The sequence below is a fragment of the Convolutriloba macropyga genome, chromosome 3, assembly GCF_964194025.1.
Source record: "Convolutriloba macropyga chromosome 3, txConMacr16.3, whole genome shotgun sequence".
NCBI classification, from domain to species: Eukaryota; Metazoa; Xenacoelomorpha; order Acoela; family Convolutidae; genus Convolutriloba; species Convolutriloba macropyga.
This window is the reverse complement of record NC_134470.1, coordinates 5,708,968-5,733,689: the sequence shown is the minus strand read 5'-3', so window position 1 is coordinate 5,733,689 and position 24,722 is coordinate 5,708,968. Positions and strand designations below refer to the sequence as shown.

The following is a 24,722-nucleotide window of genomic DNA, read 5'->3' as shown; positions in this document are numbered from 1 at the left end:
CAAAATAATAATGTGTATTTGAAAGGCGTCTGGTGTACAACAAAAAGTTAGCAAAATATCTCAAAATATAAATCTTTGTATTTAATTCCCAAATTATTATTATTTGAAAGTATAGCTGTCCTTCTTGTATTTACAAATAGCGTAATCTATCAGCAACTCTAAACGGGTTGCAACTTCAAAGTCTTCACAGTCTACGCGTTGAGTTCTTTCTTTTTCAAAAAGCAGTGGATCATTTGTTAGTTGACTTTCGATAGTTAAAATGCATTCCTCCGTCCCCTGTCGTCTCATAACAGAGCACCCTATAAGGTTTTCAACTTTCAATTGAAACTCGATGTTATTTTCTTCAGGCGATGAATTCTGAATAAGGACTATTCTACTATTTGTTATCAACATTCGCTTCATGGCATCCGGGTCAATGAGCACCATTTCAAGGGCGATTAGTTTCTCACTGAGGTCGAAATTGTTCAATTGATACAAAAACTCTTGATTCCTTGCCATCGAACTGTCGTAAGCAGTAACTAATTTGGAATACGTGCAGCATCTTGGAATTCTGAAACGTTCTATCTTTTCACTCTCAGTTGAAGTTGTGTACTTCATAGCGTTGGCAGTGAAATAGGCGAAATCAAGCACCCCGATTGAGGGTTTCGCAATTGCTCCCGTAACACCTCTCATCACCCCTACTATACCACCTGTAACACCCCCGTCACGGAACCCTTTGTAGGGTTGGGTCGCGATTCCTTTGATTCCGTCTGTAACTCCTTTGACCAGACCCAGAACACCTCCGCACATGTTACTAGAGACCCCTTTGGAATAAGTTTCCCTAAACAGTTCACGCTGTTCTTGGTCCTCTTCATCAAAGAACCAAGACCCAATTCCGTCTGATAACGACTCGGCAATTTTACTCGTACTATTTGAGACGCTGTTAGTTACGAATCGGGCGAAGTTTGAAACCGAGTCGGCCGAATTATCAATTTGTCTAACTCCACTGTTCACGTCTTTTAGAAGCCCAATCGGGTTACCAAGGAAGTCAACGTGACCCAAAACGTGCAAAGCTTGTTTTTGCAGTGCAATTTTGTAAGTTCGAATCAGATCTTGAAAGAACATGTCTGTAGAAAGCATTATGTCGTGACAGTAAAAAGGTCTGAATGCTAATTTTGCTCCGTCAAATGAAATGAGCACAAGTTTGTACTTGGATTTAACCATTTGTAATTCGTTGCTAATGTTACGACTAGTTTGAGCTGTTACGTAAAATGAAAATTTGCTAATGTGGAATTCTTGGAGGAATAGCTTCACCTGAGCAGGAGCTGGGGTCGACGAGTCAATTATATCATTAGGGTTCCATAGCTTCACTTCGTTCTCGGGTCCTAAAGCTTGCTCTGAAAACTGAACTAGTTTCAATAATAACCGTTCCACAATCAAAATATTTGATTGCCCAATATTGAGGTGAAACTTGTGAACAATCTTACAATTTTCATAATCTGTGTCGGGTTCGTACTCGCAGCTCAGACTAAGAAAAATAGCTGGATCTTTATTTTTGGACGCTTCTGGGTCAAATAGAGGTCTAAACACAACGTTGTGAGTTCTTAACGAGTTAACCAACTGATTGTCAACTTGAAGAAAAGACGCTTTCAGTTTGAACTTTGCGTTAGAGTGAAAGCTCGGAGCGCAGTAAGTTGTGTAAATGTTCTTTAAGGAAACGTAGATTAATTCTTCAGGCGTGTTATTCATTAAAGATACTGAAACTCCTTCGCTTAGAAGCAATTTGAATTTTGCAAATGTACTCTGCTTCGCGCTCATTTTTCTGTGAGTTGATGCAATTTTTCCCAAGGATTTCGCTTCTGCGTCTTCGATTACCAAAACTCTAGTTGGACCTTGGAATTTCATACTTGTGATCAACTTTCCAGATCCAGGTTTTAATTGGAATTGATGTAATTTGAATGTGCTGTTATTGCTCTGAGTGTTAAGGTTCTGCAACACGATTATTGAGTTGACGCTGAGTTGCTGCGGACATAAGGCCTTTCCATAGTATTCGTTGACAAGGCGACCTTCAGAATCGATTCTCCATTTTTGGCTGCTTCGCCCTTTTTCAGCTTGTCTAATACAGAGTACATAGATTGTTTCCGACGAAGAAATTGTGTTCTGGCTTCTGTCAGACATTGACGAAAGTGTTCGCCTTTGAGTTGCAACATCTAAAACCAAGCTTCCCTTATACACAACACCGTCAATTACATGGTCTATGTCAAAACTTCGCGATCGACCTTCATTTCGTATCATTCCATTCGGCATCAATCTCCAAATTTGCTCATTTCTAGAAACCGATCGACGTTGCAGAACAACCTGGCTAGTAGACGCCACGTCTAGAACCAAAGTTTCATTAGAGAGAGACAACGTCTGTGTTTGGACTACTGCGGTCCTGGTTTCTGTCGATTTCACAGGAATGATTCCAAAAATATTGAACGTTTCGTAAGTCATGGAAACCGATTCTTTCTCATCATCAAGGTCAATCAGAGCTGAGTAGCTTTGATGAACATTGCACTTAATGCGAGCATGATGCATTGAAAGATCCAGACAAAAAGGCAACGAAGACTTAGGAGGCACTAACGTAGTGTAGTCCACAACTCGATCAGGCGGACATTCAGATTGATGGAATTGCACTTCAATTTGGGAGTCATTTTGGATAACATACTGAGGGGGTAGGAAATTGTTTCTGAAATAGACTAAATGCTGGGAATTCTTTTCCACGACATCAACATGCACAATTACGTTCGGCTCGTTTCTGTCTTTTGTCCGTAGGTAGATATCAATTGACGAGGATCCGGAGATACAGAACCCACCGCACCAGATGGAATCTTTCTTCGCAAGTCTGACTGTTAACAGTCCGGACAACTCGTCTGCATTCCACTGAAAACTGGTACAACTTCCATTCAGGACGTGATAGTAATCGGGCACTCCTCGGTCTGAAGTCCCCGCTTGTTTAACATACAGTTCAGTGTTGGTATAATTGAACAGCATAAATGTCGGTTTTACGACAATGAAATTTGTGTTTGCATGATCGTCTTTACCTTCAAAAACTTCATATGAAAACGAGTAGGTCTTTGATACCTCGCCCGTTGAAAGGTAACTTCTTGTTTCATAGGATGAGAAATCCACAGTCACTGACCCATGGCCCGGTTTGAAATAATCGCAGTAAATTTTATCCGATGACCACCTAACTGGAGGCCGCCAAGATGAAACATTCGGTTTATTACCGCTTCGGACAGCTAACGATCTCAAACTTCCGGCTGCAAATGACATCATAATTGGGATACTGCAAGTTGCTACCTCGTTTTCCTCAGTTTGACCTGGAATTTCCCAATCGCACTCGACTTGTTTGAAGACCAACGGAAGTCCGGTTTTGTTCACAAGCCAATAGGCAGCATATATATCAATTTTCAGTCCTCCGCTCATTGTTGACAAGATTCTCGCTTCTAAGCTCAGAGGTCGATCGTTCAGATCAAATAGTTTGACGAGCAATGATACACCATTACCAACAGCTTCACTGTTTATAACCAAAGGATGGTGATGACGAAATCCTTCAACTCTTACGTGGAACTTCAGCGTTTCTGAAAAGTCGAGGACATGTACATTTTTCGTCGACTTCTGATCCAACTCAATTGTAACTGGAATCATGCCATCCTTATCGTTAGCAACGTCGAGCGAGAACGGTACTGGCAGCAAATTCTGAATGACTAAAACAGGGCAGATCTTGATCGAATGGCTAGGTTGCGCAACTTCAATGTTAGCAGGATTCCTCATCAAGGCTCGCGAATGGATACAAGCATTGTATCGGAAAACTCGGTTGTCAACTAACGGACACGTGACTTCAAAATTTGAAGTTGTCCCAGGACTTTTAACTGAATCCCACTCGATCGCCCTTCTTGGGAACATCATTGATTCCGGAATCTCTGGTTTGACAAACATATCCAAGTATATCAGATCTAAAGGTACATTAAAGGTTTCGCCCGACGCCACTTTGTAATCGTGCCTCGGAGAAATTTTTCCTCCCTGGGATTCGAAGCGAACTCTTACACTAACTCCCAGAAGGTTCTCAACTTCTAGACCAGAAGTTACCGTTATCACTCGCTTTGATAACACCTTAGAAAACCCGACGTGAACTAGAATTCTTTCTTGCACCTCGATTTCAGGGTTTACAGATAGGGTAGTTCTTAGATACGTTCCGACTTCGTTAACTGGGAGAGGACTTATGTTTGAATAACCACCAACCTGCAAATGCAACAACTTTTCGACATGGGGTTTCAACGTGACGTTTCGTTTGTCCGATTTTCCCGCGAAGTCAAACTGCATGGAACTATCCGTGGCTAAATTTTTCCACTTTAACTCTGAGAAGCGGTCATTTCTTTTGAAAGGAAGCGTCCGCTCACAAGCTGCAAATGAAATCGGCAGACCAAGTTTATTTTCTATGATATAGGGCGAAAAAGAAGGCCTCCCTTTTAGTGTATTTCGACACCTCGAAAAGCCGCATTGCAAAATTTTGTTCAAATTGTTGATTAATTCAAATGTCGAAGGGGTTACATTTAGGTCTAAGACTTTGTCCGATTCTACAATTAATACTCGCTTCGGAGATGTTACACCTTTTAGTTTGCAGTTAGCTCTAAAAGCCCACTGCTCGATCAGAGACTCCCAGCCCGAAAGGCAGGCATTGAAACTGTTCACGAAGACCTTTGTTTGCAGGTTCCACTCCGATTTCTTCACATTCAAATCTGCAGAGCAAGAATCAATTTTGACATGCAATAAGGGCAAATCGGCGCTTTTTGTATCGTCTATCAAATACAGCGAGACTGATTCCAAACTAAAGTCGACCGTGATAATTTTCACAGACATGTTTTGACTGTTCACGTCTTTCGAATCAATTGAGATCTTTTCGTCATCAGAGCTTTGTTCCAAACTGCCTTCAACAAGCCACATTGATGCTTTGTTCGGATCGCCGTCAAATCTTTTCAGAGCACTTTCGCACTGCTCTTTTGAGTAACCCATTTCTATCAGAAAGGACAATTTCTCAACATCAACTGAAATTTGCTCGTTGTACAAATCTGATGCGACAGAGAACGTAGTTTTGTAGGATTCTAACATTGACAAAAGCAGAACCAAGTCTTGGTACGAAAGCCTGGTTATGATTGGACTCACGTTCAATTCCATGTGACAACTTTTATGATTCGAGAAACTGGTTACAGATGCTAGTCCCGATTCCAGACACCGAACTTCAACGTCAACTTTCAAGGGTTCGATAATCGACAATTTTGTATGTTTCACCGCATGATATATGCATGATATCAACTCGATCTCTCTGATACTAAGATTTGCAACTTCATCTGAAGATTTTGGCGAGAAACTTAGAAATGCTGAACATCCAACTACAATTGCCGGACTTTCTAACTCGGTTACGTCTTCTAATAAAACAATCTTTGTTTCGTTCAGAGTAACTTTAAGTTCGTCAGATTTCACTTTGTTCGCTGATTGGGCAACTTCAAGCTTGCTCGGAGCTTTCGCTGCTTTCAGAAACGGATTGCTCACCTGGTGGCCTAAAACAGATCCACCCAATCCGCCGAAAACTTGCCTTGGGGCAAAATTTGAGGAAAAAATTCGACTAGTTGAAAAGAATTCGCATTTTTCAACTGGAATGGTTTGCGGCACCGAAGTCGGATTTGAGAGCAAAAAGTTTTGGAACATTAACAACCATTCTAAGTTACACAAGACTTCAACGCCTGAGAGAATGCATGAAAACACTTTGTTTACCCTATTGGCCGAAAAGTTGATCTGTAATTGCGGAACACTTTTAGATTGAGTTTCTGAGGGTTTTAAAATGTGGGTGAAACTCATCGGTTTCTGATTGGTCGGAAAGTCACCCGTGCACCTAATATCCTCCAATAGGAATGAAGATGAACCAAACTCAAACTTCAGTGATTGGTCGGAAAAAGTCAAGAGATGGAGCTTCGAATCATGGAACGATAATTGCGCAAAAGCAGTTTTACTTTTAGGGCACAAGGCTTTGAACGTGGTATCATTAAGCGTTATGTTTAAGTTCAGTTTTCGCCAAACTGTCGTGTTTTCAGAAAGAGGCGATTGTTTTTGCTGCTGATGTTGTTGGCTTTGAATGTATATTGCATCCGATGGCCATGAAAGATCACTTGTATTTTCACCGAAATTGTACTTCAAAAGCCCTTTGAACAACCTTATATCATCGTCGCGTAAACTGACCAAAATTGACTGCACACAACAATTTATAGATAGATCTGGAATTAATCGAGAATTATCCCCGTCTAAATTTCGAATAACATCAATCGCTAACTCGAAGGGTTCGTCCAGCAAACTATGATTCTTTTCGTATTTGGTCGACTTATTTTTGCTATCTTTATCAAAAAATGCGGTTATTATATCGACACTTGTAATTTTTATTGAGAGTTTATCGCCCAGACAAAAGTTATCGTTATTTGGACCGACTGTCGCTTTGTCTGCTTCGTTTAACTGTTCATCTAAAAGGCTGAACGAATTATGAACAGTTAACCTTTTCAAACTGGCTAAAAAAATATTTTGAGAATCATAAGCATATGGCAAAACTAGTTCAACTTCTGGTAACAGAACTTCAAATTGAATTCGAGCTCCGTGTTTTAGAGCCGAATACTCCTGACCGGTTCGATTTGCATTCATAAACTGGTACATTAGCAACATTTTGGAAAGATACTGGAAAAAATTGTTTATCTCGGCAAGCATTCTGGCAGTATGAACGTACACAATTTTTCCTGTTTGGAGACTAAATTCGATATCGCACGGTCTGTCAAGGTCGGGGTCCGGACATGAAAACTTCTTCAACCTAACCAAAATTGGTTGAGAATCATCGCCAGTTGAGAGCTTTTGGGGATAAATTTTGGACCAGGGCGTTTGGTCTATGATAGTAAAATTGGCAAGAGTCAAATCAAAGCAAAAGGCTTCAGAACTTACATTGAGCAAAATAGTTGTGTCTTTCACAACAACCATGGCAATATTGTAAGTCGGCTTAGCCAAAATTAGTTCCAACTTTGAAAACTTTGCTTCCAAGTCAAACTTCTTTCGAGGTTTTTGGGTTTCCTGCTCGACTGACTTAAGCTCCTTTGATGTTGTTTTCCCAAGCAATGAAGGATGTGCCTTAGTTCCGAAACTGAAGAAATCGAAAATATGCACCCAGGTTTGCAAATTCAACTTTAAGCGAATATCACCAAAATTGAGAGCAATTTTAGGGTCAAAACCTTCTTTGAAAACAACCGTTGCTAAATTGACAGACCCGGTCCACGGCTTAAACTCAAAAATCTTTTCATTGTAAACTTCAGACCGGTTTTGAACTTGGTTGGAAAATAAATCGGTTATCGTAATTCCCGAATGATTGAGACTTACTTTCGTTTCCGAATCCGCAATTTCTAACTGAACACTCAATTCCTCAAAATGACAGCAATTTATTTCCGTTTGCTGATAATCAAGCAAAACGAATTTGACGCAGTTCGCAGTGACGGAGGCTTTGAAGTCTTTGTTGTTCAAACTCAACTCCTGGACAGATTCCGAATCGTTTGATGTTTCCATGCCGTCCCACATGGAATTTTCCTCGTATTTCTTTGAGTTTGGGAAAAATAGCGAGGAAGCCTGCCTCGCAAGTTTGCTGGCTGATGAATTTCTTGACGTTTTATCTTCGTCTCGACTGACAATAAAGTTGTTACTCCTACAGCATTCCAAAATAGTTTTGGCGAACTTGTAAACATGTTTGGTCAAAGACAAAATTGCAACATTTTCGACCAGCAAATTCAGCAAAATCGGTTCTGTTGTCGAAATTGTAGTGTTTGCTGTTATCGATATTTCGTTAGCAATTTGAAGTAACGTCGTTGATTCCGATACCATACTGATATATCGCTCACTCGAAATTTGTTTTTCAAAATCAACAGGACTGGTTTCAGAAAGGCCTTTCAGCTCCAGTTTGAAGTTTGTCAAACTGACGTCGAAATTTTCCAGATCAGACCGCGAATATAGCGCTCCCAAATGACATATTAAAACTTCGTTTTCAAACGCTGCGTCTTGCAAAATAATAACAGGACTTTCGATGAAAACAGTCAAATCTAACTCTTCGTCGCTTTGACTCGAGCTTGCGATAGTTTTCGCGATGGATACCAAACTTGACTGAATTTTTCCCAAATATGTTTTAAATTCATCGGCGCATTGCTTCAGTGAGCTGAAAAAGTTTGCGTCAAATAGGCAAAATGCTCCCAGAATATTGAGTTGTAAAGAGCATTCGTTTTCTGGGATCAAGCTAGAGTTGTACGCAGTAACGCTTTTTTCAACCCCATGTGAGTACCCATTTCTGTATGTATATTCAATTGATACCGCCGGAACACCACTTTCGCACGTATGCATATCAGCCATGTAAAACCGGAATGCCGGCAAATTTTTCGAATTTGAACAACTGTTTTGAGAACTAACCGGCGTGTCGAGTTTGTTCAAAACTACAGTCCCCATCGCGGCTTTAAGAATCAAGTCATTATTGTCGAACTTTTCGATTCGACCTGAAAGCTTTCCAAGCGATAGGGATGCAAACTTGCTCGCGACTTCGGAATTATTCTGGTCAATTAGAATAAAAACTAATATGAACTCATCAGACACAATGTCAAATTCCAAATTGAAACTTTGACTTTTCGATACTGCTTCGAGGCGATCTTTCAATTCTGATTTGCTTTCTTTCAGATCTGGACCGACATTTATAGCACTCAATATTTTGTCACAAAATTTTACAAGCTCAAATATAGTCTTCTGATTTGCTATTGCTTCAACTTTGCTGAACTTGCAGCTGCAGTTAAAAGACGAATTCCCAGTTTTATTACTAGAATGGCTTCTGGAAAATTTGGTCACGTTAATTTGTATCAAACCTTTATTGCTCGTTTCCAACTCTTCAAAAAGTGAAACTCGTTTCATGGCAGAATCGACATCGTCGTTCATTGGTTCTGCGAATTGGTTTCCAAACTTTGTTGCTTTAGTATCTTCCAGAATTTCATGTCTCGAAGCCAGAAGAAGGTCGAAGTCTGGTCCATAACACTGAATAGCATCAACCAAAACCGCATCTCTGATATTGCAAGATGTTACGCAATGATTGACGTACTTTTTGAGTGACAGCGAAGAGGAATAAACTTGAAATTCGGCTAAAGATTTTTCGTCCGAATGCAATGCTACTGAAATCAGCGAAACAGAAAATTGACACAAAAGCTGAAGTTTGTTTTCAGTAACATTTTTACTTGATGGTATGTCTTCCTTGTGCGCAAAATCATCAGTGCTAATATTAACTTCTGATTTGTCACTGTGTTCCGAATACTTTTTGGTTCTGTTTGGTTTCTTGCCCAGTTGGGCGAGACAGTTATAAAGACAGACCAACTTTTCTTGACTGAATCTTAAACGGACGTCTGTCATGGTTCCTTGAACAATTACGTTTGCATCTGAGATCGAACTTGCAACCGCTATGCATCGATCAAGAGAAAGATTCACTGAGAACCTTTCCAGCAAACTTAAACTTGACTGACCTTTCAAGTAAGTTTCACTCCAGTTTTCGTTCCGTCGACCTGCGAAAACCTGCATATCTGAAAGAATCAGACAGTAACGCTTGTAAAAATTGGGGACTTTGCCAACAATGTCATCATTTTGGGATTTGCTTGAAACGACGATTTGGGTAACATCTAAAGCGGGTTCCGCGGGCGAAATTTGTTCAGTCGGCGGCGAACTTGGAGGTGTTAAGAAATCATCTTCATCAGAAGTATCTAAGATCGCCACAGAGGTTATTTTATCCTGACCTTCTTGACTTCTAAAAGTAGCCCCATCTATTGAGTCCTTTATGGCGTCCTGTTTTCCTTTTTCGTTGTAAAACGTAATTTTTCCTAAATCAACTCCAACTATTTGGGAATCTCTGCATGTTATATCCTGGTACAAGTAAATCATAGGAGCAGAGACGTTGACAAGAACGCTGAAACGGTCTTGAGTTTTCAAACTTGAGCCCTCTAAAAGAACCGCCAGGGCGCCTTTGACATTAGAATTTGTCTGTTTTTTGATCTGAGCATACCTTTGATAGACCTCTTTTTCAAGCCTCGAAACACTTGAATACTCAAACTGCAGTTTGGACAATTTCGATGCCATTTTGACAATTGTCTGATCATAGACCAGATCAATGGGCTGGGTTTCCAGAACGTACTTGTGTTCAAAGGCTCCTGGCCTATACATATGTCTTTCGTAACTGTAGTGAAATAAATTTGGTGTAGAAATAGTCGACTCATCGGGTTTCGAAGCAATAAAACTATTTTCAGGCGACAGGGCTGGACTTACTAAACTTTGAAAGCCTTTGCGATACTTCTCCGGAACTTCCCGCTTGCAAACTAGGGGACAATTCAAGTCCAGGGTTTTGTTCCAGACCTTCAAGTCTAGCAGACTTAAGGAATATTTTGCACCATTCAATCTTGGGTAATTTTTGCTATCCCATGTCAATTCTGTAAACTTGATTTGTAGAATTTCTTTGTTTTCCATTTTTGGGTTGTCATGTTTGACAGTAAGTGATCCTGATTTTAATGAAATTGTGATTTTCGAGTACAGGTAGTCAACCATTCGCAAGCTGCAATCGGCTGCCGCGTCGGAAATTAACCCGAAAAATTCTTCTTCATTGACTGTTCCACCCTCAACAGTTTCTGGAATTGCAACACTGGGCAACTTATCAGGTTCAGTTTGTTTATCTGCAACACTAGTACCATACCACCAATCATACCAACTTTGTTTCTGGTTTTTATCGCTGCCAGTTGAAGAACTGCTTTGAGAATCGGCAATCGGTTTCGGATCAGCTTCCTTGGCGACTCTTCCGAACGCGATTCCTCGTAACTTGACAACGATGTCAAAATCTCGATCTATCTCGAATTCCGCTTTTTGTTGCTTTTCTTCATTGGTCAGAAACTTTCCTCGAAGTGTTTTTTCGTACAAGCTAACATAACTCACGATTCCTCGAATGTTCTGTATCGTTTTCTCCACCGAAACCGGCAGACTTAGAAGTCTTACGTTACACTTGTACGCATAATGCCACCACAATTTAGCGTTGCCGATGATTGGAACATTCGGCAATTCTTTCTTGAAAAACTTACTTCGTTCGTACCTTTCTATTTCGTTGATCATGAACAAAATCGATCTGACTTGCAACTCGGAGATTTCAATTGGAACCTCGTTGATCGTTAACTCAACGGATATTCTCGGCTTTGTTTTTGATTTTAAGGGAAGGTCGGAGAGGTTTCTGAAATACTTAGCGTCACTTTGCAGGATGTTCAGCAACTTCGCACTGGTTCCGATTTCACTGGTTGATACGTCGTTAAAATAGACAAGCAGGTCTGGATCGTTAAATTGGGAATAATGTGAACAATCATGGTCCAAATAGACACTCAGAGACGAAATATGACCAATTTTATGGACGCCTTTAGTGGACATTACAAACGCTGGTTCCCAATTACTGTCTGTACTCCTTATTTCCAGCTTTTCCAAGACTACTCCGAAGGCAAAGTTCCGGTTCTCTTGATGGTTGAAATCTTCATACCTTATATGGATATTAGAAACAGTGACTTGCAAATTGTTCACAATGTTTGCAACTATTGATGAGAACCAGTAGGCAGCTGCGTCTGGATTGGTACTGTTGCTAAGAGAATCTTTGAAGTTCTTTTCGATTTCGTCTAAGGCTTTCTGTTTATTGAATAGTTGGTTGACGTTCAGAGTTCCCTGGTTTCTGCTGGAGTCTTTAGGTCCCAGTATGGCGTACAGGCCATCGATGCTGACATTCCACGGGGATGATTTCAATTGGGTTATAGGCACGTGGACTTTGAACTAAAACGCATTTCACCTATTAAGCATCTATTCTTTAACATAGTCGGTCGGTTGTCCGAAAATAGCGGCGAAATGAATTGCTTAGAGGTGCTGCCAGACTAAAGATAACAAAGAACAAGCTTTACTTCGGAGTGATATCACTCAAAAATGAAGAACAAAAGCTTGAAAAAGTCACTTGCGAAGTCAAAGAATGTTCTAGAAGAAAAGCTCAAAAACGGTCGAGCGAAAAATTTGCATAAAAAAGATCAACACGTTTACAATAATTGCTATGAATTTCGTTCAAGAGCAATAAAAAAGTGTGTAAAATTTAAATTATCAACCTTCAAAAATAACCCTGAGCTGCTAGGTAGCCACACAAACCAAAAAACTGAAAACAAAAAAAGTAGTTCCTGACCATCAGAATAAAGGCCATCAGATAACCCAGACAAAAACAAATAAAATGAAACATTCCCGGCATTGTAGCGGCGTACAGCCACAAAACAGACTGCTGAGACTCCAAGTTAAAATGACCATTATAACAAAGATAAACGACGCGCAACGCTGCGCATAAAAAATGAAACTCTATCAACCATATGCCTATTTTCAGACAAAATTTCAAACACCATGGTATATCAATCAAAAGAGACCTGGATTAACCCTCAAAGAGAGTTCATGTTCTCAAATTAAACTCGATAAGAGAAGAGATTGTTTAAGCGAGGCAAGCTATGTATGATGAAAACTGATCACACGATTAAACTCAAAAATCATAAACAGAGAGTATCAAAAACCGTCGCAGCATACAAAATCAGTTACTGAGTGCTGAGCAAAAAAATTTTCCCGTCTTGAGGCATTATCAAATGGTCGCAACACAAATTGACAGACACGGTCAATTATAGAACATAACAGGACCAACCTGAATTACAATTCAAAGAACCGAATGAACTGAAGAGTAAAATGTTAGGCTTATAACAGAAGAGAAATGGAAATACAAACATAAACAGACTAACGATGAATTGGTCGGGGATTTAATTTAGGGGTATAGCTTAGAATTTTTGATGGGTGCAAAAATTCTGACCTCAAGGATAGCAGTCAGCGATCTTAACCATTAAGCTCTGACAGCTTTGATAGTCAACCGCTAACAATAGATTTATATAGAGAACGGCAAAAGTTAGTTAGCGCCCCTAGTTTTACAATTTTTGAGGCAATATTACTCCAATTTAAAATCACATTATTAAAGACATTTTTCACACCATTGATGTCCTTCATTAGTCTTCTCGCCTTCCGACGAAATTCAGATAAAACGCAACGTTCACTTACCAGAAATCCCAATATAAGTTTGATGAACTTCATCCAAGTTTTACAGTTCACATTCCAAGTTATCACAAGATCACAATTTATTCAGAGTTTTTCTCTCTTCAATGTTTAACACACGTGCTAACTTAGCCATAATTGGACAAACCTGAAAATAGATCAGATCTTGTGATAACTTTCTTTTTATAGTGAAACTTGGACGAAGTTCATCAACTTTACATTGGGATTTTTTTCATAATGTGGTTTTAAGTTGGAGTAATATTGCCTCAAAAATTGAATTTTTAATTCGTGGAAATAGGGGCTGCTAGCATATTTCTGCCGTTCAGTATATTAGCAACAACCTTTATTTCGGAATGAGAGCAATTGAAATCACTCTATGAAGAAGTGAAGCGTGAAAAAGTCACTCAAGTCAAGGAATATTCTACAACAAAAGCCATGCAAAAATTTTGCATAAAAAGACACACACGTTTATAATAAATGCGTTCGAGAGCAATTAAAACTGAGGACTATACATAATAACTTCGTTCGAGAGAAATTAGAACTGAGGACTATACATAAAACAAAACAGCTACAGGCCTTTAAAAAACGGAAACGTAAATCTAATAGGGAGAAATTCATTTCAGCGAACTAGTGGTATCCGAGACATCAAAATCGATAACCACCCGTTGAACAAAAGTTAAAACTAAGTTTTCCTAACATACAGCAGCAATCATGAACACAAACAAAGTTCGAAATAAATTGAGAGCATAACTCAAAACATCGCTAAAATTTTGGAAAAAATAGCATTAATGTTATGAAAAGACGTAGCTATATATTGAAAACTGTAACAAAGCTAGTGTACTTAACCATTAGAACCATAGCATAAACTTTATGAGAATCACCTGAGACAAAAAGAACAGAGACGCAAGAATTTGTAACTAAGCACCTTGAGAACATCGTAACAAATAAAGAAAAACGAATGAAAAGCATATGAACAAAATAGTTTCAAAAAACGAAAGACTCTTTATTTGAAAAGTCATCACTCAAAATCAGTTTTTCATTGACTTCAAAAAGGCGGCCAAAGACGAAAAACCTCACGTATACTTTCGAATACAAGTGGTTTCAAAATCTTTAAAATAGCTGACGTTTATAAATACTAATATCAGACCAAGGAAACCTGACAAAACTCATTAGGTAATCAAAACCAATAACTGCGAATTCAAAAAAAGAACATCGAAAACCTGTTTACAGGAATCAATATAAAATCAGATAGCAAAAAGGTGAAAAACAGACGTCAACTTTTCCTTATCAAAGCCTTTCGAAAAATCAAATTGTGTTCTCACCGTAATTTTAAAAAATAAAAACAAATCACAAAAAAAAACTACTCGCTTTTTCACTCTTTCTGCGGCGTAACTATAAAAAAACTCGAATTTGGCTGTTGATTGACTCCAAAGACCAAAGATGCGTGACGAGATCTTATGAGAGCGCCCTAATACAATTCGAATTCACTGATTTGTAAAAGCCCCAAAAGAGTAAAAAGGAGTAAAAGAGAAAAAACAGCCTCAAATATTTCTTTGCGGTTATCAAACTATAAAAAGCATTGGTTTCAAACTTTTTGATGACTCTACAAGTTTAACTCGAAATTATGTCGAACAAGAAAAATGATGACAGTCTAACGTCTAACATTGTAATGCTCACACAAAAACATAGCCAACAGATTGCCGGAAAATCGCCGCCGTTGACGCGCTTGATGTAAATCAGGATTGAAACAGAAAAAGAAAAATGGACAAAATTATTCCCACGTTTCAAAAAGTGTTCTATTCTGTGTGTAATTTCAGTTAGATTTTACTTAATTATACTTAATTCAGAAATTATACTTAATTCAGTTTCTTAACTGAAGGCTATTAAACTTAGCACTCATGTCAGCTAGCAATCGCTCTAATGAACTTTGATAACCTAATGCCTTATGACTTAATGACCGGGATTTATCGGTTAATCCCGTTTCTTTTGATTTTGCTCTTCTGACAATGACCGTATTCACTACATTGCGTGATTTAATGCGTGAAAGAATTAAAATCCATTCCGTTGAAACAGTGAAAATCGTGACTTGTGTCAAACAAAAAACGTGATCAAAAAGGTAAAGCGGAATAAAAAGAGCGCCTAAAATACCCGTTAAGAGTCTGACGGCGACTATTAAAAATATGATAAAAAACGATAATTTACCAGGGACCAAAAACTTTAAAATCTGCTGGAGACAAATTTGATTTTTGTCTGCCTAGTAACAGCAAAATCAGTGGACCTCGCATTTCTAAATTTTCCAAAACTCTGGATCGCGTCTCAATTACCTATATCGAAATGCTCTATCACGTCTGTTCGCTTCAACCTCGCACTACGCCTGAGAAAATTTTAATCCCTCAAGAAATTAGAATCCATAGTAACACTAAAATAGTACATAATACTTTCTTAGGAAATGCCGAATCACAAAAAGAACACAGAAAACCTGGAAAACTAAAATACATAAAACCTCTTTAAACCTCAATTACTGTCCAAAATTAGAATCCATAGTAACACTAAAATAGTACATAATACTTTCTTAGGAAATGCCGAATCACAAAAAGAACACAGAAAACCTGGAAAACTAAAATACATAAAACCTCTTTAAACCTCAATTACTGTCCACTGGACAGTAATTGAGGTTTAAAGAGGTTTTATGTATTTTAGTTTTCCAGGTTTTCTGTGTTATTTTTGTGATTCGGCATTTCCTAAGAAAGTATTATGTACTATTTTAGTGTTACTATGGATTCTAATTTTGGACAGTAATTGAGGTTTAAAGAGGTTTTGTGTATTTTAGTTTTCCAGGTTTTCTGTGTTCTTTTTGTGATTCGGCATTTGTGATTCGATTTCTAAATTTTCCAAAACTCTTGAAAAAACTGGATCGCGTCTCAATTACCTATATCGAAATGCTCTATCACGTCTGTTCGCTTCAACCTCGCACTACGCCTGAGAAAATTTTAATCCCTCAAGAAATTAGAATCCATAGTAACACTAATATAGTACATAATACTTTCTTAGGAAATGCCGAATCACAAAAAGAACACAGAAAACCTGGAAAACTAAAATACATAAAACCTCTTTAAACCTCAATGACTGTCCACCCCGCCATTTTTTGCCCTTTTTAGAACAGTAATGCTTTGAAAAGTGCACATCGAATTAATACAATCAGCGATTGCTACGCAACTTGAGGCATAGCTGTTAAACTTCCGGAAATCAGCTGCAAAGAAATTTGGATATGTCAAAAGAAAATTCAAGGAAAAAATTATTATAAAGTCTTTGGGGGTTTTGAAATGTCAATATTCACAGTTGCTCAAAAGCTCAATATCCCAAACAGCTCAAAAGAACTGACTTTTAAAATATCACACCACACAATTCAGATACATTTTTAACTATAATAAGGTTTTTCTGCGCAATATTTCATTTCACGACATAACATTATAGTATTGTAATTTTCTTCCATGAACTTAGACTGTAAAATGTGGAGCCATTTTTAGAGAACAAGTAATATAACTAAAGCATACCTTAGAAACTTGTCCGGCAATGACCCTGACAGGTAGATCCAGCTCATTGAATGCACTTGGTTTCAGAGGCAGGTCTCCCAATTCGACACTGCCTTGCAACAGACCCAGAGACAATTGGTGGGCATTGATGTTTTCGAAGTACCTCCCCACATACCTGTTGATGACCTTGGCCACAAGGCTCTCCAACATCACTACCGACTAAGACTCCTAATACTACTAGTTCTGCTGCTGATACCGCCTCATCAACAACATCCTACTAACTGAAATTCAAAAGATCACTTTTAACTCAAATGTAACAATCTTCTACAGTTTAAATTTAAACGAAATCAATTTCACGGATTAAATACGAGCTTTTTATTTCACATTTTTGTTGTCAATTTTGACCTATCCTGCTCCTCAGCGGAGACATACACGAGTGGCATACGAGAAAAATTTCTATCATTGAGAAACTTTTGAAAAATTGAATCAAACTTTCGATTTTTGGTTTCTCGACGAAAAAATTAGGCGTGAAGCTTAATTTTTTTGTCGAGAAAAATTTCACGACCTGACATTTATTACGTGAGTGTTTTTTCTCACGCTAACTGACATCGAATAACTGCCATTTCAAATTTGCTATCAAAAAGTTACTAAAAAAAGTTCTTAACCAAAACGTAAATTCGGTAGCTCTTCCATAGCAATGATAAATGTAAAAATTTTTTACCAAAAGTACTTGTCAAACAATATCCTTGTTATGTTACAGAGAAAAGGGATGGATCTATCACTGCAAAAGCTTCCAATTGGGATATTAAGGATAGTTTCAAATTGAACAAAAAAGTTGAGAATCTTTTTAATTTTTAAATTTAACTGAACAATAATCAATTCAAATGAACCGTTTCTCTTTAAAAATATTTTTTTTGCGAAAATGTGTTTTAGCTGTAATATCATGGGCTGCTAACGTATCTGAAATGATACTTAGCGAGAAATTATGTGAATCTTGTTTAAGCTTTTACTCCCCTCGCATCTTTTTTTTTAAAAACCAGAACGCTTAAAACAACAGTTTAAATAAAATATTGAATCTAATTTTGTCTATTTCTATTTCTTTTGAACTAAAAAAATAACAGACTAACGTCATAAGAATTGCCCTCGAACGATAGTGGTAGCATTCTTTCATTGCAGCCTGCTTGATTGGGGGGTAGCTTCGAGCAGGTGAGACTAAGATATTCACAAAGGGACTTCAAATGATGTATTAGAGGCTACTATAAACCACTATTTAGACTTGAAGTGAACAAGTGACACCAATTTCGGCGCACTTTTAGTTGATTTTTAGTAGTAAACTACCGTCACTTGAGCTCAGCTGCTCAAAACTGTCATTGAGAACTTAGATCACGCAAATATTCAAAGGCATAAACGTCACAGGAAAAGTCCAAACCGTCAGGCAAAAACTTTGCATACAAAAAAACACGTTGACAATAATTGCTTAAAATTCGTTCCAGAGCATTAATACGTAATCATATCTTGTCTTGGATGGCAAATTTCCAAAAATCAATGTCTTTTGGCAATAGAATTTAATTTAAAAAATATGGATTGTCAACTTTTCATTGCGGTTCCATAATTTTTTTACATAACAGACAAAGTTGAAAATGGATAATAATCTCAAATAATCGTTGATTTAAAGCAAGAGACTGTTAAGTATAGCTCTTTGGACTAGCGATTACATTTGGTGTAACATTAATTGACAAAAGAAATGTAGGAGATATTTCTAACGGAAACTGAGAACTAGAGAATTTATCTTGTTTACCTGTCCGAACTCTTAGTTAAATTTTTCAACCATTCGTACACAAAAAACATTGAGCAGTATGATATAAATTTTTTATCTACTTATTCAAAAGTTGCGAATTGCTAGTTGAAAGCCTTTTCCAACAAAATTGAGTACTATTTTCACATCATGACTGGAAAAAGTCCCTTTTCCAAAGTTTTCAAGAAATTTTTTGAAGTGCCCCTGTTCACACTCGGTTTCGAAGGGTCTAGGAGGACAAAATTATTATTCCATTGTCACATTACGTCACATACCACAAAGAAAGTTGACTCCAGAACTGGAGAAGCACCTGCCGTCTCAAAAAATACAGCAAACTTTCTATTGGTGATATAGGTTTAGTCCACCAAACTTATATCCCGCTTTATTCAAATGACAATTTTCATAACTGAGCTTTAAACAGAGCTTAATTGAGCTCAATTGATCTTAATCTCCTCATCAATATATCGATTTCACTTTCTCACTTTACTTTTTTCATTTTCAATTTTTCGGATCTTTTCTGCCCCCAGCTTAGTGGGGCATATTATTTGCACCTCCAGAAGCACGTGCCATATTTTTACATAATGATTTACTAAGTAATGGCACGTGCTCGGTAATTGGGGGAGCAAAACGTACTGGGGGGGCAAACGGAAAAGATCCAATATCAGAAAGGAACAGTAAGATAACTGAAAACCATCACAAAAATGCAGCTAATTTGAAATTCTGTTTTTTAAAGTCATAATGATGGTTTGCATTGCTTTTTAACTGTTTTCTACTGGTTTTGACTGGTATGTTGCTATATAGCACGTTACTCTGTAAAAAATAGCACGTGCGCCTGGGGGTTATAAAAGATTTATGCCCACTAAGGTGGGGGGGGGGGGGGGGGGGCAAAACAGAATCGATCCCAAAAATGGTCTGTCCCCATTATAGCCGTCAGCTTATGGGTCAATTAAATTAATGACTATTCCATACCCCGCCTGTCCTATCACTGTAAACATACTGTAGAGAATAGATCCTAAAAAAATCATGGATACCTCTGCTTTTCAATGAGTACCCTAGAATCACGTTCACCTAAAGAACAGTATAAAACTTTTGGACCTTTCCCCGTTACAGCCCCCCCCCCCCCCCCACCTTTGTGGTCAGGTATCCTATAGCTCCCATTTAGGAAAACATACCATACGTACGTTCTTTTTGAGAAAAAATTGCATTTTTTTTGTTTTTTCAAGTCACCTAGAGACTAGTCACTTTTCATATCGAGGTTCCGTTAATGGAAAACCTCATTTACAATCAAATGAATCCCAATGAACAAAAAAGTCGTTTCCAAGGAATCCCTCTTGTTTTTTTTGGATTCGTATCTCAGTTTTCATAATTTTAAATGAAATTTTGATTTTCTTTCAGAAGTTTTACCAAATTTTTAGAATTCTATGGCGTTAACTCCTTGCAATAGGTTTCGTAACGAGCATTAAGTTAACCTATCTAGTGCTTTGAGTGGACAGCTAATGGCTGTTAAGACTTTGAAAATGAATTTTCAAATATTTTTTTAATATTAACCAATCATTAACTTATTTTTGTGAACTGTGAGTCAGTCTAAGTATTGAAAGGATCCCCTTCCTTCCTACTGCAACCAAAATTAATCTCGTTAGCGGTTTTATCTTCTAACTATTGGTTATATGACTTCAATGCCACAAGATTTCAATTTTTTAAAAAAATTTTTGGACATTTCGTATTATTGTTTCCTTTTGAAATCTTATCAAGTTTTCCTAACATTGATAGCCCCCATTGTTTCAGCGAAGACGTCAAATGGATCATCGAGAGTTTTCAGAGAAAAAAATTATTGTTTAAATGGCTTGAACACTTTCTTCTCGCACTTTTCTACAGAATGTTTGGTTTTTGCCTATATTTGTTGTTATTTTCATAGTCATAAGACTTATTGTGATGTCTTATTGATTACCTATGCGTGAAAAACATTGTTGTACTCACGTCATGGCATAACTGAGCGTATTTTTTGAATTCCGTTGAAAGCAATTGAATTTAATGGCTGTTAAGTCTTCAAAATTTTTTGGGGAAAAATTTTTTGAACAATAATCAATCTTAAACTTATTTTCTTGAACTGTAAATCAGTCTCAGTAATCACAGAACCCTTTTCTTTTCTACTTCAACAAAAATTTGTCTAGTTACGGGTTTTATCTTTTAACTATTGGTTTTTTGACCTCCATGCACGAGTTTTCATAATTTTTTTTTAATTTTTGGATATTTTTTTCGTAATTTTGGTTCTTTTTGAAATCTTATTACATTATCCTAATATTGATAGTTCCCATTGGCTTAGAGAAAAGGTTCAATGTATCACAGAAAGAGCTTTAGAGAAAAACTTATGGTTTAAATGGCTTCGACACTTTCTACTCGCACTTTTCTACTGAATTGTTGGATTTTGCCTGTATTGGTTGTTGTTTTCATAGTCAAAGACATGTTGTAATGTCTTGTTGATAACTTTTGAATTATAAAAAACATCCTTGTCATCACATCGTGGCACAATTTAGCGTATTTAGTGGCTTCCGTTGAAAGTAATTGAATTTTATGACGTTGATTCTACGGGTTTTCTCAAAAATTTCGTGGGTTTTATGTATTTTTCGTTGCCATACGACTTATTGTGATGACTTATCGATTACCTGTGAATTAACGATATCATTGCTTTCCCATTGCTTTTTGAGGCAGAACTTAGCGTGCAAAAGGCTTTGCCTCGAATTTAATGGAATGATAACAGGGGTTTTCTCAAAATCTTCGTGGTTTTAATATAATTGTTTATACTAGTTGATTTTTCAAGTCATTTTGTAACAATAAAAACAATCCCATTGCTATTTGAAAATTAATTGACAATAGAAAAAATTTTAGTGAAAAGTTCATTCTCTAATGGCCTCGACAGTTTTCTCGCTTAATTTTTTGAATTTATTGTTTTTGCCTTTTTTATTCGTTACGTAGCCGCAAAATGCTGACCGGTCTCATAAACTTGTACTTGACGATTAAATGAATGATGTTACCCAAAGTTGTCAATTTTTAGAGAATAGTTTAAAGTTTAGGATATTAAAGATTTTCAAGATTTTTCAAATTTTTCCAGTTTTTGTTGTTCTTTTCGTCAACTCGTAACTTATTCTTGTCATTGAGAGGTCTCATCCAATTCCTTGAATTTCAAAGATTAACATGTCTACTGATATTTTGTCGTAATTGATTTGGTTGACAATATGCGTTTTCATAAAAGTTTTGTGAGTGGTGTATTTGTGTTTCTTTTTCTCTTCTTTTAGCACATTCAGATAATAACAGATCCCAATGATTTTCAAATGTTGCCCAAATGATCTTATTTATTGGTCCAGTATAATTTTAGCTGAAATAGTATAAACAAAAACAAAAATACAATATTCAGATAATAGCTAATGATTTTGATGGCTTCAATAATTTGTGCATTTGCAAATTGTTCGTAATTTTTTGAGATTTTCTGTGTCTTTAGTCCGTTCCTATGGCTTAGTCAAACCAAAGACTAACCATTGGTTTCATAATAACTTTTTAGTAAATTTGTGAAGAATTATATCGTTATAAGCTAAAGATTTTTTTAGACTTTTGAAATTATTTGGTTTAAGATATGTTGATTGATTTGTAACCTCATTTTTTCTTCTTTGTCGACTTGTTACATTGTCTCATTAAGGAAAACATCCGTCTGCTGTATAGTTAGGAAAAACTAAAATTGTGTAGCTAAGGTTTCATCTGATGGCATTTTGACTTTGTTAATAGGTGCTTTTAAATTTAGATATTGGGTTTCTGCCGTAAAATTTTTGTTTTTGCTTATTTTGTTGTTTGTTTTTTTTCTCGTAGTCATTTCAATGCAGATCTCGTGAGCGCTGTAATGAGGCATGCCATATGTAATTCAATTAGTAGTTAGGTTTTGTAACATTTTTTAAACTCAAACATCTATCTTTGTTATCTCTTCATTTGGTTGACAATTAATTCAGAAATGTAGATGAGCTCGGGTCGGAACATCATGTGCCAACGCACATTAACGAGCCTCCTTGGTTCGATATAAAGCTCGGGATAGGACAACAGAGCGCGTAAAAACAAAGGAATTCTTTTATATAAGCATATACAAGAAAATTTTTTAAATACCGGTCTCCAAATGAAGTTATTATTCCAAATTTTTTTTTTTCAAAATGAGGGAATATATATACAAACGGCCAAATTTTTCCGTCAGTGAAATTCGCACTCTTGTTTAGGCAACTTTCCAAAAAAAATCTTTTTGGTGAAGCCCCGGGGCTACTATTGATTTCCATAAAGATACAAATTTAATCGCAGGTTGAAAAGGGGGAGCTGTTAAAACTTGATGGAAACAGGAAAAAAGGAAAAGACGGTGGACTGGTATTATAACACTTAAAAAAGTATTACTTTTAATAATTTAGTTGACAGAACTGCAAAAAAATATAAAAATGAAAGAACAATTTCTTTATGAAGTTGAAAGTTCTAAAAAATTTGACATTTTTTAAAATTTACGGGTTCTTTTTCTTCCTAGCAAATACCACTTTAAATTTTCGACTTTTTCAGCAGTTTAACTGGCATCCGATATAATCAGAACAGAAAAGTACTATAAAACGAGAAGGGGAAATTTAAATTTTAGACCCCAAAAACTAAACGGAACAGGAGAACAATCTATTTTCTTTTTCTTTGAACACTTACACAAACAAATTTGCACGAAATTGAATTCAATTAAACAACTAAAATACTCCTGATATACTTGAAAACAATAGGAAAACGATAAAATTGAAATACTTTGTTGCTCTTTACGATGTTATCTTTTGTTCGAAAAGCAAAAACAAAAACATCGTGAAGTATTTTGTAAGCAAATTAGGGCATTCATTTGGTATAGTAATCGATTCAACGGAGGCAGCACCAGCACTTGAACATAAAATCTCAAAATTTCTGCGGGCACTGACCCAAATACAATGCTCAGTTCATTTGAAAACTGCATTCTATTAAAAATTCACTGAGTTGACAAAAAATTGCTGACTTGCGACCAGAATTACAAAAAATCACGATTTCTGTAATCCAATTGATACAAAATTGATTGAAACATGAAACTACTATACACCAGAATCAACTAGCTTGAGTTAATATATTTTCAAAAACATCAGTATTCAGGTAAGAATAGAAGAAACTGCATGCTGTTTTCGAATTGTGAAGTAAACATTGAAAAATACTTGTAATTGGTTTGTGCGAATATTGGACGCAAAATTAAAATAACTGGAACTAACGTCTTGACAAAAAAGACGAAACTTGAAAATAGACAAAGCTTTAATTTTCTCATGTTCTCAAACCAAAAATTGCCAACTGGTGCTCTCACAGAGTTTGTGGAAATCGCTTTTCTACACCAACAATAATTGACAACCCAATTTACTTTGCATTTGGTATAATTACTTGAGCGTTCTTTCTGAACCGTTAAGTTTTCCAACGTCAAGCTGAAAGTTTTTACATTAAAAACTGTTGACAATTCATTCAAATAATGGAACGCTTTAAAAACCCTTCCAAAACCTTACCACCTCCAGCTTATTCTAGGTTGCATTTGACTTGGTTGACCTAGACTTAGTAGACCGCCTGATACGCACAAAAATATTACCAGAAATTGACCTGGAGCTGTTTTATGTAAAGGTCTTACAATCAAAGCGTTAGCGAGTAAGCAGCCGATATCTTTAAGCTTACGAGGGTGTTTTTTTTCGAGCTCTCAACTTAATAACCAAAAACCTGATAACAATTTGACATATTCTTCCTTTTAACTGGTTTCCATCTGTGATCAGGTCAACTAAAAGGAAGAATGTCAAATTGTTATCAGGTTTTTGGTTATTAAGTTGAGAGCTCGAAAAAAACATTGCATTTAAGAACCCTCGTAAGCTTAAAGATATTGGCTGCTTACTCGCTAACGCTTTGATTGTAAGACCTTTACATGAAAAAACAGCTCCAGGTCAATTTCTGGTAATATTTTTGTGCGTATCAGGCGGAGGAGTGGTCGCATTATGAAAGACGCCTCTGCCAGATTAGATTGCTGGCATTCTTCTGATAACACTTCCGTTCTCCGACAATAATCAAGCACCGGAAATTTTTGAAATACATTAGCTCGTCCCTTCTGCTGTCGCTTGAATAAAAGTACTTAATTTCTCCAATGGCAACAAATT

At 36.9% G+C, this 24,722-nt stretch overlaps 1 protein-coding gene across 1 annotated transcript; it reads right to left on the bottom strand.

Annotated features, from left to right (window-relative positions):
• LOC142335894 (intermembrane lipid transfer protein VPS13D-like) lies at positions 1-17,023 on the bottom strand. Its single transcript, XM_075384246.1, has 2 exons — positions 16,749-17,023; positions 1-11,904 (listed from the first exon to the last, which is right to left on the bottom strand). The coding sequence occupies exons 1-2, from the start codon at positions 16,935-16,937 to the stop codon at positions 100-102; spliced, it is 11,994 nt and encodes a 3,997-aa protein (XP_075240361.1). The 5' UTR covers positions 16,938-17,023; the 3' UTR covers positions 1-99.
• Positions 17,024-24,722: the final 7,699 nt, after the last annotated feature.

Excerpts from the sequence above, each read along its gene's own strand:
- LOC142335894 (XM_075384246.1), bottom strand. The coding sequence starts at position 16,937 with ATGTTGGAGAGCCTTGTGGCCAAGGTCATCAACAGGTATGTGGGGAGG. Across the intron at positions 11,905-16,748 it reads TTGCCGGACAAGTTTCTAAG|TTCAAAGTCCACGTGCCTAT; the intron begins GTATGCTTTAGT and ends AATGCGTTTTAG.